General features: G+C 36.5%; 1 protein-coding gene across 1 annotated transcript in view; it reads right to left on the bottom strand.

The window, feature by feature from the left end:
- LOC149808342 (mediator of RNA polymerase II transcription subunit 17-like) overlaps positions 1 to 16,053 on the bottom strand; it is a 73,976-nt gene extending 57,923 nt beyond the window's left edge. The window contains exons 1-3 of the mRNA XM_089975907.1: positions 15,942 to 16,053; positions 9,977 to 10,156; positions 3,257 to 3,392 (exon numbers count right to left, since the gene is read on the bottom strand). Of these exons, the coding sequence (XP_089832033.1) occupies positions 3,257 to 3,392; positions 9,977 to 10,156; positions 15,942 to 16,033 (408 nt within the window). The 5' untranslated portion in view covers positions 16,034 to 16,053. The remainder of the gene's footprint in view (positions 1 to 3,256; positions 3,393 to 9,976; positions 10,157 to 15,941) is intronic.
- Between the last annotated feature and the right edge of the window lie 550 nt (positions 16,054 to 16,603).

Below are 16,603 nucleotides of genomic sequence, written 5' to 3'. Positions count from 1 at the left end.
ACCCACAAAATGTATTACATGGAACAAGTTCAACTAGTGTATATTCCTGTAAATTGACATGTAAAGTCATTTCAATGTACATAATAAAAATTCTAACTTTTCTTGCCTCACCTGCTTAAAATGGTACAAGAAAACAACAAAATGAACATAAATATTTGTTTCCTTTCAAACATTTAATTCTAAACAGATTGGAATAATCAGTTGTAAATTAAGATAAATGTCAATTTGCATGTTATACAAAATAAAAATTTCCTATCACAGTTCAGTTATGATTCAATTACATAATTGTTTCTGGTGTCAAGTGTTGGCAGAAGATTCCCCCGTTTTTCCATACTTTCATCAATATTTGCAAAGGACTTTTCATGGTCAGGAAAACATTATCATTTCTCCCGACATTTTCCCGATTTCCTGGTAGAGTGGGAACCCTGGAATCATTACACCTCATATAACACACTATACAATTCTTTCAGTATCTTTCAGGGACAGTTTTCAATGTACATGTAATAAATTCTGGACATGCTCTTCAAAGCCTCAGGCAGGAAAAATTGGGAGATACTTCAACTGAAAGAGCCTTTTCCAATGTTTTCTTTAAATAACTAACTTAACCTAAGTGAATCATGAAAGGACATTTTATAGCCTCTGAGAATATTTATCCAATCCAATTAACATCAGGAAAATAAATTTTGCAAGTTACTAAATCCAGCCCTCATTGAAAGACAAAAGATGTTTTTCCACCATGACACATCATACAGAAAAGGGGAAGAAATTCTCAGATTACCTCCTCTTTACTCTTATACTGAATGTTCACCAAATTAAGCTTGAACAATGCAACAGCAGGGCAACTAGCATTTGTGGAGATGGGTGGGTGGGCTTAATGGTAATAAGATCAGATATTACTCTGTCAAATTACCCAATCTGTCGAATATATTACCTATGATTAGAACAGGTACAAGAAGGAAATTCAGGGACATCCAACTTATACCATAGTCATCTAAAAAATGTTAAATTAATAATATATGGGTGGTCAGATCTATGAATGGACATGCAGACTGACGCAAAAGTGATTGACATGCTGAGCTTCCACCAAGGCATGAAAAATTATGGAGAGAAATTAACAACAAACAGCAGCAATGTTTCAGATTGGTGTTATGTATATTTTGGACTAAATTTTCACTGAGGACAGAATGATGCACAAAACTTCCTTGGCTCAGTATAATTTGTACCTAATTTTAATTCAGCATGCATGAAAGGACTTGGAATGTGAATACAAAGAACATGCAGACCTGCCAACCCTGACGAGTCTGTCTCAGTAAGGCAGTTGATTTTTTTTCCGTAAGATTGACCAGATTTCAGTAAGGTGTAACAAAATATCAATAACTGCTATTGTAAAGCTGGAAAGCGTAATTAAAAGTTCGACCCATCAGTGATAACTATCATGTTCAACTGAAAGTTTGTAAAGTACACATAGACTTTATTTACCACTAGCACAGTTGCACAAACTCTAGTTCCAAACCCTATGCAGCTCAATGGCTTGTTGCTATCTCTCAACTTGATATAATTCTTGGAAATTCTTTTCCATTTCATATGATGATGGCAATCATATCTCCAGCCATGAGACAAATTCATATTGCAACACGATGTCCAATAAATGTAATTGTGTCCTTTCCAGTGTTCATTCACAAGAATCTTAATACTCCTTTTATTCTTCTGTGTTGATTATTAACACTTTTCTAGAAGCTTATTTTCCCTTTCATCTTACACATGCATGGCTTTCTGGATGCCATTTTTAAAAATTCTATAATCAACAGTTTGATCATGCAGATGCTTATCATGAACAAACAGGTAGTTTAACCCTTTACCTCATAGAGCATAGTGACAAAGTGCAGCTCGCTATAAATAGAAAACATGTTACCTAGTCGACCGCATACGCATAGCTTGCCTGTGAACTATTAAGCAATGTAGTGTATGTTACGTTTAACAGCAATTTTAACCATTTTACATTTTTGGTACACATCTATTATATGTGGAACAATTTAAGAGTAAAGTCCGATTCTTATAGCTGTGTAATTATTTATCACGGAAGAATTTGTTATGTGCTTTAAAATCTGGAGAGAACTCGTTCACCGTCATGTCAGTGAGGCCGTGTGACCAACCGTAGCTGCCATTTCTCATACTCGAAATTTACAAGTTTTTCGTCTGTGTCTACATCACTAAGTCATCTAAATTTGATAATTTATAAAAACTAATTGCAGCCTATATCAATATCAGAGCCTTTACCTAGGTTATTGAATCTTTCATAGTTGTGATTCTAATCATGAAAACTTCGTAAGTACTGAATGAAATCCAAAACCGCCATTTTGGAGATTGGAGATTACGACCCAGTTACATTAAATAGGAGATATCGACCAGTACATAAACAGTGACCACGTGATCTGACGTAATTGTCATTCACAGAAATGAATGTAGTATCTAATAAGGAGTTTTTCCCGAAGGTGGCGCTACGAAAACTGGCTTAAATGGCTGATGTTTACAGCCGACGTCAAAAGGCGCTTCCATGGGACTTTTGTAGAAGCATCAAACGTCGCTTTGATGCGACTTTTGTAGAGGCGACCAAAGACGGTTGTATGAGGTAAAGGGTTAAAGCATCTGGGGTTCTGCTGTAAAATTAGTCTGGTTCCCTGACTAATTTCACTAATTCTAAGATGAAATCTGGATCCAAAAAAGAAACAGATGAACCAATTATCCGGATTTTTTGGCAATGATAATTTTCGTGAGACTTAAGTCAAAATCTTAAGAGTTGGCAGATCTGGAACTTGTGATCTCAACAGCCTGATAAATGCTGACAGGTTGGTATTTAACAGACTCTCAGGAACTATATATGTCTTTGGAAAAAGACAATCACTCTTCAATGACTTAATGAAAATCACCCATTCTAGGACCATTTCTGCTTAAATTATTAGCACAGACTCCACACAATTATTATTATTACTTAATTAAGCACTAATTTACAAACAACATAAAAACATACTTTTCAGAATGTTTTCATGTATATTTTATACTGCAATTCGAATCTAAAGACAAAGAATCTCTGTGAATTTAACAGTTTCAATACATGACCCTAAATATGATGACTGACTTGATTTTTTTATACGTCAGAGTGAACCATCTGAAACATGGACAAAAAATTCATTGTCATTTTTATACACAGTATAATATTGTGATTATACAAAAGAAATGACAGGAACAAACAAGATACCTTCTTCTTGGCCATTAGCTGTATGGCTGACTTAGCCTCAGGAGCATCTTGGGATACATGATCTAACAACATGTAACGTTTCTCCTTGGAAATGTTAAGGACATCCAGCAATACACTCATTTCTGTCAAGGCACCCCTGTCAAAGTTACCAATGAACTAAAATGGAATTCATTCACAATATACACATCACCAAAGAAACAGTGACTATGAACCATTACTCCATAACCCAATTTGTACCCCTAGAATAGAGTACATTATATATCTGCAAGTGTTTAAGACTCCAAAACACGAGTATAATGAATGGTACAATATGTCTGCCCAGTGTTTAATATTCCTAGACAAGAGTATGATGAATGATACATTATATGTCTGCCCAGTGTTTAACAGTTCTAAATACAAGTACGATGAATAATTATACATTATATGTCTGCCCAGTGTTTAATAGTTCTAATCAAGAGTATGATGAATGGTACAATATGTCTGCCCAGTGTTTAATAGTTCTAAATAAAAGTATGATGAATGATACATTATATGTCTGCCTAGTGTTTAATAGTTCTTAACATGAGTGTAATGAATGGTACAATGTGTCTGCCCAGTGTTTAATAGTTCTAAACAAGAGTGTAATGAATGGTATATTATGTCTGCCCAGTGTTTAATAGTTCCAAATAAAAGTATGATGAATGATACATTATATGTCTGCCCAGTGTTTAATAGTTCTTAACAAGAGTTTAATGAATGGTATATTATGTCTGCCCAGTGTTTAATAGTTCTTAACAAGAGTATGATGAATGGTACAATATGTCTGCCCAGTGTTTAATAGTTCTAAACAAGAGTATGATGAATGGTACAATGTGTCTGCCCAGTGTTTAACTGTTCTAAATACAAGTATGATGAATGATACATTATATGTCTGCCCAGTGTTTAATAGTTCTAAACAAGAGTATGATGAATGCTACAATATGTCTGCCCAGTGTTTAATAGATCTAAACAAGAGTGTAATGAATGGTATATTATGTCTGCCCAGTGTTTAATAGTTCCAAATAAAAGTATGATGAATGATACATTATATGTCTGCCCAGTGTTTAAAAGTTCTTAACAAGAGTGTAATGAATGGTATATTATGTCTGCCCAGTGTTTAATAGTTCTTAACAAGAGTATGATGAATGGTACAATATGTCTGCCCAGTGTTTAACAGTTCTAAATACAAGTATGATGAATGATACATTATATGTCTGTCCAGTGTTTAATAGTTCTAAACAAGAGTATGATGAATGGTACAATGTCTGCCCAGTGTTTAATAGTTCTAAACAAGAGTGTAATGAATGGTATATTATGTCTGCCCAGTGTTTAATAGTTCTAAACAAGAGTATGATGAATGATACATTATATGTCTGCCTAGTGTTTAATAGTTCTAAACAAGAGTATGACGAATGGTACAATATGTCTGCCCAGTGTTTAATAGTTCTAAACAAGAGTGTAATGAATGGTATATTATGTCTGCCCAGTGTTTAATAGTTCCAAATAAAAGTATGATGAATGATACATTATATGTCTGCCCAGTGTTTAATAGTTCTTAACAAGAGTGTAATGAATGGTATATTATGTCTGCCCAGTGTTTAACAGTTCTAAATACAAGTATGATGAATGATACATTATATGTCTGCCCAGTGTTTAATAGTTCTAAACAAGAGTATGATGAATGGTACAATATGTCTGCCCAGTGTTTAATAGTTCTTAACAAGAGTATGATGAATGGTACAATATGTCTGCCCAGTGTTTAACTGTTCTAAATACAAGTATGATGAATGATACATTATATGTCTGCCTAGTGTTTAATAGTTCTTAACAAGAGTGTAATGAATGGTATATTATGTCTGCCCAGTGTTTAATAGTTCTAACCAAGAGTATGATGAATGGTACAATATGTCTGCCCAGTGTTTAATAGTTCTAACCAAGAGTACGATGAATGGTACAATATGTCTGCCCAGTGTTTAATAGTTCCAAATAAAAGTATGATGAATGATACATTATATGTCTTCATAGTGTTTAACAAAGTTTGATCAAGGAACTTATTCTTTTACAAAAGTTACTTTGAAAAACTCATAGTTCTTTGAATCACAAATGACAGACACTTTAGACCTTTTGACCCTAAATTCAAAAGGCCTTTTCTGAACCTAAGTGCAAGCCTTTTAAACACTTTTGGTCCAGGTAAATTATCTGTAACTAAAGTTATTATGCAAAAAAACATTTTTCTTCATTTAGTGACTGTAACATTTGAGCTTCTGATCCCATAATCAACAGACTTCATTCATGTCCAACATTTAAGCCACCCAAAAACTATGGTGAAGGTATAAGTCTGAGGACTTTGTGTAAAAACTATCTTTCTTATTTTCCTGTTTGTGGAATTGACCTTCAAACATTTGAATCCACAACCAATAGGATTCAAATTATGTAGGTGGCCTTGACTGTTGAACATTTGCTTCTTAATTTACTCCACGTGCAAGCCATCCACAACATTTAGTCCAGGTCTCTAATGGCGAACTTGTTACTGTACAGAAACGTTTTTTTCTTCTTTCAGTCACTGAGATGGATGTTTGACCTTACAACCCCAAAATCAATACACATAATTTCCCCCAAGTGCAAGCCATCTACAAAGTTTGGTCCTGGTCTATGATGCAGAACTAATAGTTGGGGTGTGGAGTACATAAACCCAATTTTAATTACGTAATACTTACCTGTTATTACTGCCCAATTCCTTTAGCTCCTGAACAATCATTTTCAATTGAAAAGAAAAAAAAATAATATGTAATTGATACAGCAGATCCCTCCCTTGGATCATCAACCAACAGGTCTTGGAGATCAATGAACCAAAATCACAGGGACCACAATATGAGCCATGACTTGGAAGTCCTTACTTAATGAAGAACCTGAAGGATTATTCCGAAAGGTGGGAAGGTTTAAGCATACAGTCAATCTCACCTTAGACTAAATGCAACCAATGACAATGCCCTCTGGTCTTGCAATAAAAGAGATATAAAGCGGAAGATTATTGTTCAGCCTCATTGCAAACAAATCTATCAATGTCCTTAATCATAGATAAAGAAGTGTCTCTGCTGCCACCAACAGATGTACAGACCATTCCATGAGAACTGCTCACCTGTCTGGCCAAGCTGTGTGCCAGGATATTCAAACTCTGAGAGTGATATCCTCCAACATAGGAGGTGACAGAGTTTCAAACAGAGAGAAGGGGCATAAGTTCCCACTGATTACTTAGATAGATCAACATGTGGTCCATAGTGACTATGATGTAGCAATGTCCGTTGCAAATGATACAGCCATTCACAGGCTAGAAACCTGATACATGGGAAGCAACTGGCAAGCTTTCTCACATACCTACCTTGTTCGAGCCACTTGAAACTCACATGGACATAAGTGATCTTAAATCACTCTGCCACCTGGGGCCCTAGCTTAATCTGGCATCTGCTGGGTTGGGGGGAAGAGGAGTACTTGGCAGAAGAGGGTGTAACTCCTTAGGAGCAACTGTCTCCCTCCTTTATGGAAGGGGGGGGGGTTACAGACTTCTTCAACTGGCTCCTTCAGTCATCTCTTCATGAGAAAGATGAGTAGAAAGAGTTTTAAAATGGGACTTATTTCAGTTTTTAGTGTTACCCTGCTCAAAGCAGTGATAAGAGGGAATCATAGAAATCTGAATGGGGACATTGTTTTGCCAGTTTAGCAGTGTCCAGTACCACAGCCATTGTCCAATGTTGCTGGTCTCTCAAATCTTGATGCCACTGCAGGGATTAGAATGTCTCTGTATCAAGAAGGATAGCACTTGTTTTGTGTTAAGGAGTTCTGCTGAGAGTGCCAAGCACATCAAACGTATATGTTGATGTCTTGGCAATGGCCTTTAACAATCTCTGCAAAAAACTGAAGGAGGCAGCCGAAAAATGATCTACACGCAAGGCTATGGCAACTAGTGTCTGCACCTTCAGTTCCAAAGACTCAAAGCCTTTAAGGGGATATGGGTCCTGGTCCATGCCTCAAGACAGTTTCAGTCAGCTCCCTCAATAGCTCGGAAGCAACAGGTCCGACTTAGGTGGTGCCTGATAAAGCCTCCAACACTCCCAAAAGTTTAGGATACAAATCTGGGTGAAGTACAAGGTAAATGTTAATTAAACCTTCACTCATCCTCCTACATCAACTGGCTTATTGTGTGAGAAGAAGGTGATTAGGAATTGGAGGGAATAGGACCAGTCTGAAGAGCCTTCCTCTCTTGAGAAAGGAATTGGCAATTTCCTCTCAGTGGCAAAAGAGGTAGCAAGTGATAGTCTCCTTCCCCATCCCTCAATACTGAAGCAAAAGTTGACAGGGATGAGTTAGATGAGCCTAATCCTCAAAGCCATGGAGCCATGACAATGTCTTCCATGGTGTCTTGGTTGGAAAAAGAAGCATAGCAGACTTACCAATAGGTGCTGAGATTCTGCAAGCTCTATAGGGGTTGAATGAAAATGTCAAGAACAGAGGGGTATCAAACACCAAACCTTCCCCAACACTGGTCTTCAAACTGGAAGCCTGTTCCCCACAGGGATTAACTGGAAACATAGGGAGAGTGTAGTTATTGAATTGATCCCTCTGCTAGACTAGTGGTCACAACCTGGTACCTGGTCTTCACATCTGTGTTCAATGCCTTACATAAGTCACTCTATGCTTGGGACCATCCACCTATGTCAAGCCCAGCACTCAGTGATCCATGATTAGTGACCTGAGACTGAAAACTGAAACTCTGAACATATCACTAAGGAGACTAGTAACTTGGTGCACAGTGACAGACCTTGTATGACTGTCACTTGACATATTCCACAGTGATCAGTGCCTAGATGATGCAGATATAGCAAATCTCTGTTTGTGGAACTTCAATGAACAAGGGGTCCTTGATTTAAATCCTGGTCTACTTGAGCCAGATGATGATTGAGCTTTCCTTGTACTGGGGACTGACACATTCTTGATGCCAGGAAACACCACTAATCTCAGGAACAGACACATTCCAAGCAAGTATCAGATTAGTGGAAGTGAGTATTTTTTTAATCCCAGACATATCTCTTACTAAAACTTACAATGGGAAATGTTGTAGACTCTTCCTGGCAATGAGTGCATCCTGCAGTGAGAAAAAGGAAGAAACAGGACTCTTATTTCTGCCAAATCACAAACCATGTCAGTCCACAAACAACATTTGGGGAAGCCATCTGTGTAAAGTATGTGTCCAGTGCTGCCTTTTGATGCCTATATTTACCAACTCACAGAGCAGGGATGAGCAAATTACAGCCCATAGGGCTGCACTCAGCATGTCACCTGGTTTTATCCACTAATTTACATCCATTTGTTGTTTTAAAACAATCACGTATCTGGCCAATGCCCTGGAGAAAGTGGCCCGTGCCTGACCCAGGGGCATTTTTTTCAACTGAAAGGAATATAATAAAACAACACACCAGAAGAATTGGGTATAAATTATTTATTATTAGTGGGATGAAACACCACAAGAAGCACTGTTTAGTTAGTGATGTACTCGAACCCTCAAAATCAACAAAATGGGACATATAAACAAAAAAGTTAGGCAAGAAATAGGAAGAAAATATCCAATATAATTGAAAACAATGCAACTGTCAGTAGAACTGTCAAAAGAAACTTTAAGTGATGAAGTGCCATGTGCCTAAGACATACATGTACATATGCACATAGTCCAAGGAAAAGAAAGATGAGTGAGTGTGTGTGATTTGGATTTTTAACGTAGCTTTAACAAGTTTTCAGTCATTACTATGATGTCTTCTGTGTCACAGTTTATAGTGATGTCTAGCACTGAGCATCATGCCACAGACATGCAGCATCAAGTCCCACCCAGTCACATTATCCTGACACCAGGTCGACCAGTCCAAACACTATTCTCTTAATGCTAAGTGCCTAGCAAGGCAGCTGTTAGTACCATTTTTAGAAGTCTTTGGAGTGATTCAGCTGGAGTTTGAACCCACAATCTCCCACATCTGAGGTGGATGCTCTAACCAGAAAAGAAGGATGATATTCCAACTGTTGAAGTTGGATGAAGACCAGAATAATACATGGCAATGCAATAATTGCAGGTAATTTATTAATGCTATTAAGACCATTATTCTTCCTTCAGTTACACTGACTCTGACCAATGACCCCAAAATCAATAAGCATCTTCCTTAACCAAAATGCAAGATATCTGATAACAGCATTGGTAGTGAACTCAATTTATCATATGGAAATGAAAAGAGAACAGATGGATGGATATCATAAATTGGCAAGTGTATAAGAAGTAATAACTTTTAGGAATAGTTGAGAATTTGGACTACAACCTGTTCCATTTTATCATTAAAATGATTAATTTTGCAATGAATTATATCAAATGTAGTTGAACTGAACATAGTTTTATATTTTTCAGTTGTTAAAACTGTTATTTCTTGAAAATCTTGTCAATGAATGAACATAATCATATCTATTAAGTATTAAAAGGCTATATTAGTCATTTTTCCTTTTGTTTTGCTTACAGATTTTGAAGTATGTTGGTTTTTTGTATGTTGCTAGCTAATGCTCAGTTTATTATATTTCATGCAGAATAGGCTCTATGAACCTTTATTATTTTTCACATCTTTTAAAATAGCATTTCACTGCATGTTAGTTTAGAACTGCAAGCGGATTTACTTAAGTTTGTTCCTGATATTGTCCCATGGCCATAAGGAAGGCTGGACTGCAGCTTTTGATGCTTCCTCCTCTGCTTCTTTCTCCCCTTCAGATGTAGGCTTTCCCTTGTCTTCACTCTCATCTTTGTAAAAATCTATCTTGTGGGCAAGCTTTGCTAAGTTTTCTGACATGGACAAGGGACTGCAAGATATAAAATAGAGCAACATGACAAATTGCCTAACTCCACTTAACCACAATTATTTGTCATTCAATCATTTTTCTTCCTAAATTCTAACCAACCACTTACCTGTCATAGTGGGACATGTGAATAACAAAATAAAATATAAAATTTAGGTTTCTCATTTTAACAATTAGTCCCATATGAAATAGTATTATTTTCAGTACATAATGAAAATTTCAAGAAAACTTAAAGTTAAAAGACTGATACTGTTATTGTTATGTGTTTAACACCATTTTTCAACACATGATAGGCAATACTTTGCAGCTAGTACATTTGGTGAGGATGAACCTCGGAAATAACCACCAACCAACAGAAAGCTTTCTCACATACCCATACTGGCCAAGCTGAGATGCAAAGCCACATGGAGAGAGCTAAGATGTCAGTGACTTGTAAAGCAAGTTCCTCAGACCACTTGGCCATCTGGGGTCCCTTAAAACACTGAAGTTATAACCATGTGAAATAGTAGTTTTTATATAGTGGTAGTCAACAAGGCAATGGTCTTAGAATCTGAATGTAAAACAACTTTAACCAGTGACACTTTTGGTTGGTGGTGCATAGGTAGCAGTAAACGTCTGAGTTTTAATGACATAAATGGATAGGCTAACTATGCCTGAAGTGCAAACCTTGTAAGATTTTGAGGCAGCCTGTTCTTCTCATGGTTTGACAGTAGTTTTCATAATACAAAATATAAAAATTCAACCTATGACACAATATTTTATCCAATTTTACCCAATCCTGATATCTAAATAGTACTACCACTAACTCATAAATCCAGCCCTCCTTGGCTAAAATATTTAGCATTTTAAGCTAAAATTTGTCTGAAATATTTAGCATTGTAAGCTTAAATTGTCTACCAACATAGGTGCCAGAGTGATCTCCCCATGATACTGGGATTGTTGCCATAACGTATGTATACTTTAGCTATTACCTGAGTAGAATGCATGCTCTCAGATGATGTAATTGGGAAGTTGCAAGGCTGTATCCGTATTATGATTGGTTAAATATAGACCATATTTGGTGATGTGAGATTCATGTGCACACATTAGTACTCAGCCATATTGGATTACAAGCGGAGGTTGATATTCGTAGTTGATAAGCAACTGTGGAATATACAACAATGTCCAAGCTAGTGAAACACCAAGACAAGCAAAGATACATCGACACACTAGACGGTACATCTAAGCAAGGCTATAGAAATGTAGGCTGATAGATGATTTAGATCCATATGAAATACAGAAGAAAGAGTGGAGTACAGAGGAGGTCTTATTCCCATGCCTTCAGTACCCACATTAAGTAAATCATCTGATTTATGCTAAGAGTTCCTATAACTTAGAGAAAATGAAGGCATGGAAAAGTCTTCATGCATACAATTAATTTAATTCTGGATGGGTTAGAGAAGTTGCAATGTGCATGAAAAATGGATACCACATTGTTTAGGGAAAGGTAATATACACAACATCTCTCTCTCATGTTTCCACCACCCCTTCTCTATCCAGTTTCCACCACCCTTTCTCTTACTGTCTGACATTCAAGCTTATGCATAAAGATAGCTCACAAGTGAATGTAAAAGTGAAGTACAGATAATACATTTCTTTTACACTGCCATCACCTACAAAAATAAATAAGTTAAATACATAGTCCACGAAGCAGACTTCATCCTGATCTATCAGAAACATGGGTTCATAAACATGTTTAAATTTAACTGATGCAGAATGGGAAAAGAAATCAATGTGTAATTTTGTCATTATTTTTTGTTTAGATACTCTACTCAAGTAAACAGAGAAAAGCCCACCCAACAATGGATTATTACAAAGAAGAATGGGATCATCTGCACTGCACACTGAATGTATGGCAGTTCTGGGTGAAGTGTGCTCCTATGTCACATCCTTTATGTTTGCAGTAGAAGAGACAGTGAAACTGTACGACTCTATAACTGTAACATAGGCTCCAGTATACTAGTTACTGCCTGCGCCACTGAGAGACATAAATGACAGACCTGTTGCTGATTATGAAAAAAATGCCATTTTTGTATTTATACATTGGAATATGCGACTATGGTAGAAACAAAGAATAGGTAGAATATAGCTTCAAAATTTAAAGCAGTTCGCCATACAAGGTCAAGACAGCCAGCATCTCACCTAATCAAAAGCATTTGTAATCATGACTTGAGAAAATTCAGATCCATTCATAGCAGTTAGGACAAATGAGCCAAAATACAGGCAAGCAATGAATAATAATCATAGCATCTTCATATTTTGTTCTTCTGATCCTGTCATTTATATGACTCATCCAAAGATTGTTGCATCCCATGAGGACATCACATCATGTTACTGTTGCGTTGGATCTTTGGAGATTAGGTGTCCGTGCCCCTTGAGAGACTCAGACTTGAGTAAAGCTGACCTTGAAAAATCATGTTTTCTGCAGGATTATAATGGCTGGTTAACTCTTGACAGAGGGCATGAAAATTATTACCATATTACCAGATTCAATGCCAGTTATATGTGATATAAAGCATGATGAATTTGTTGTCTGGACAAGATAAATCAATTCGTATTGAGAGTATTGAGAAATGTCCTATGTTTTGGAAAGATATGCTTCCAAACGAACTCCATGTTTTCTGAACTGCATTTCCTCCAGAATTGTTGGCCAGATATTAGACATGCATGATGCAAAAGAATTGCAATGGGGAAATACCTGAACAAAACAACACTGTAGACCAGCCATCAGAGCCTATACACTTGCCACTACAGAATAGCAAGGGAGCTACAGGAGCAACTCCAGGACCCAGAAATACAGTAGACCAGACATCACAGCCTGTATGGTGTTTCTATTAGGAGGAGGAATACGGACTCCCATTTTGGTCAAAATAGGAGTCCCACCAGAAAAAGGTGCAGTCCCCTTCCAGATACAAACTTTGCAGATTAGAACTATTGGTTGCCACTGAGTTTAATTTTGACATTCTTTATTACAATGACACACAGCTCTTGTTTGTCCACTTCCAGGGGTCACGCTACCAGATGAAGTAGCGACTAAGTTGCATAACAAATGTAAACTTCGCCTTCTTCTGTTAGGAAAGTGAAAATGACTTTGCCCTGTAATCTTTTTAGAGCTACATTGACTGACCAGATGTTTTGAGATGCCCTCTTGCCTCAGCCAGGTTAGTTCTAGTGTTGTGTTGTAGTGAAATGTATTCATCAAGCCATCATTACATGGGCCTAGTTTTTATATAAATTATGCCGACAAAGAAATTCTTCCACATTCGCAGGCATGTTATGATAGCTGATTGACCATTAAACCTTTCCCAGGTAAGTTAGCAGCTATCAGATAGAATCACTGCCTGACTTCCACGTTATCCCTCGATGTGATGTGATGTGATTTTGACTTTTAACGTAGCTTTAACAATTTTTCAGTCATATCGCTACGATGTCTGCAGTGTGGCAGTTTATAGTGATGTCTAGCACTGGGGCATCATGCCGCAGACATGTAGCATGATGTCCCACCCAGTCACATTATCCTGACACCAGGCCAACCAGTCCTAACACTAACCTCTTAATGCTGAACGCCAAGCAAGGCAGCTGTTAGTACCATTTTTGTAAGTCTTTGGTATGACTCGGCCGGGGATCGAACCCACGACCTCCCGCATCCGAGGCGGACGCTCTAACCACTAGGCCACCGGAGCGGTCCGTTATCCCTCGATGATAAAACACAAACTTGTGTTTCGAAGTTTGACAATAGTAGGTAAATAGCAATTAGTGTTTTAAGGTCAGAATTGGTAATCTGGATATTTGAACTGCCTCTTATATACTTCATCATAAAATTAGTTTGAAACTGTAAGTGAACCAGTAACTGGGAAATAATGGTGGACATTGCTATTTCTGGGAAGTACTAGTTTATTAGATAGTCTGTTTTCGTAACTCATCAGGCAAATATATTCAGAAAAATATACAAGCAAAGTCTAGGTATTATGTTATTTAAGGTTTAACTTTATGCAATTATGTAGGTCAGAAACATACAGGACAATGCTATGTTGTGGAATTCTTGAGAACGGAGAAGCATTGTAAGGTTGAAGTTGTTTTCTGACTTCACTCATATTTATGAAAATCCAAAACAAAGCAGCAAAGCAGATACCATTTAACCAATTCCTAAAATTACTACAAGTAATTAGACAAATAAATAAATCATAAATCTGCAATCCTATCAATGGACTGTTGTAATGAAGCAAAGTGAGTGATTACACATTACGAAAACCCCTCCTTCTAAAAATAGATGCAATCAAGTCTGTGTTGATTCGGTTGGAAAGAAGGGTTTAGTTCATATACCGACTATAAAGGAACCATGTCTGTAACTTTATGTATTTAAGTGTGCTATGTATGATTAGTTATGGTAATGTTTTACTCACAACAAAGAAATGAGAACAGTATGATTTGAAGACAAGTGTGCATTTGTCCTCATGTACAAGTACAGAGATTGTTTCAAACGGGCTTAGAAAACTTTGAAAGTGCCATTATTGAGAATTAGCTTACAAATGTACATTCATTCAATAAACAAACAACATACATACATATTCTACCAATGAAGCTTGATATCTTTTGTAAAAAGATATCATAATTCAACAAAAAAAGCACTATAATATTGGGGCAAATCAATCATGGCTATAGTTAATAAAGACACATGGACCATTAAGATGTTCTAAGTTTTTTGTTTTCTTCAAAGAAAGTGGCAAAACTAAGACTACGTGATGATAGGAGAAACAGTAGCCATAATCAAGTCATTATAATTTATTAAATTTCCAATCAATCTAAAAGAACAAAGCAAACTGAAGGTGGGGTGGGGGTGGAAACACATTCCTGATTAATTATTATATGAACAGCAAAAGTTACCATATGTTCATTTCAACCTGCCACTCATACAAATTGCCTGCACATACATGTGTGTATGGGAAATTGCTGATTTTTATGTTCGAATGACCAATATTTGAAAGTCAAATGCACATCTTTCCTCCAACTATTGTCATGTCTGTTTGCCATGTTTATACCATAATGTGGGAAGTCTGAAGTATGAAATGTCTTTCTCATTGTCAGCACATTTCACACAGAGAAAAAGCGACACAAAAGCCTACTAGAGTTGCTGATGTAAACATATGTGAAAAAACGTAAACATACTATTGCTACACACACTGCATTGTAATCCAATATGGTGCACACATCACATAAATGCTCTCTATTATAAAAGAAACATATTACTTTTAAAAAATAGGTTTCTTCTTTAAATATATTACCCGACAAAGCTGACAGTGTCCAAGACTGCCAAGTGACAATCAGATTAAAACTTTAAATCAGTTAATTAAATGACTAAGTTTTGTGGATTTTTTATATTCTAGATGAACTTTGTTTTTAAAATCAGAATAAAACAATTTAAAAAAATGATGAGAGAATACTATAAGAGTAGTCTCCCCCATTGGTTATCGCTAGTAAAGCGTGACATGTATACGACAGAATCTCTCAGCGCCATCTGATATGCATGCTTTTATAAAATAACTAATATTTCAAATTAAATAAGAGGTATCATCGTAAAAGGACTATACTTCTTAAGAGGTGAATGTAAATAATTCAGTGCGTCATTACCGATGGCTCGAGCATACTTGTGGCTGCAGATATGAGACACAAAGGGATTGAATAATTAAACCAACTTGCTACAACGCTCCTAAAGATTACTTTTAAATGTAAAAATGTTGAGAATACTAACGGGATATATATTTCTTGTCCATCGAGGGTGACTTCTTGGATTTTGTGCTCTTGCACAGCCTCCACACTAACGTTCACACTCGCCGACGCCATTGTGATTTAATGGGATCAGGGTCAAAACGGACCGGTACCAAAGGCCCACGACCAAAACGGACTAGTGCTTATAAAGGCCCGACCCAAAAATGTCTATTTCTGCATCAATTACTAATTACTAGTATCGTGTATGCTAAAAGTAACTAATGCGTAAATATCAAATCCTTGATTTATTGTGAAATGTCCGTAAATAATGTGAAGTGGACACTCATTGTGCACTATGTCATATTCCTGCGTGAATTATCAAGAAATATATTGCGACACGCTACTAGTTTCTTGTAAAATGAACAAAGAAGAAAATAACGCAACTTATGGAATATGAGAATGTTCAAATAAGGCAAATACTAATTGTGAAAGAAAACATTTGCATTCAAACAATAATATCTTTGTTATAATACTGAATACGAGTTAGTGTGACCCACGTGTGGCTTGCGCATGCCAATTTTGTCATGGTGATGACTTAATTAAGAAACGATTAATGATGGATAAATATTTTTATTTGAGAAGACTACTGAATCTTTTCCTGTTTCAGATATGAAACACCAACTACATATTTTTAAACAAAATGGC

This window comes from Sinohyriopsis cumingii, chromosome 1 (genome assembly GCF_028554795.1).
Source record: "Sinohyriopsis cumingii isolate HCF-2022 chromosome 1, ASM2855479v2, whole genome shotgun sequence".
In the NCBI taxonomy this organism is placed as follows: Eukaryota; Metazoa; Mollusca; class Bivalvia; order Unionida; family Unionidae; genus Sinohyriopsis; species Sinohyriopsis cumingii.
This window is presented reverse-complemented; position numbering and strand designations above follow the sequence as displayed.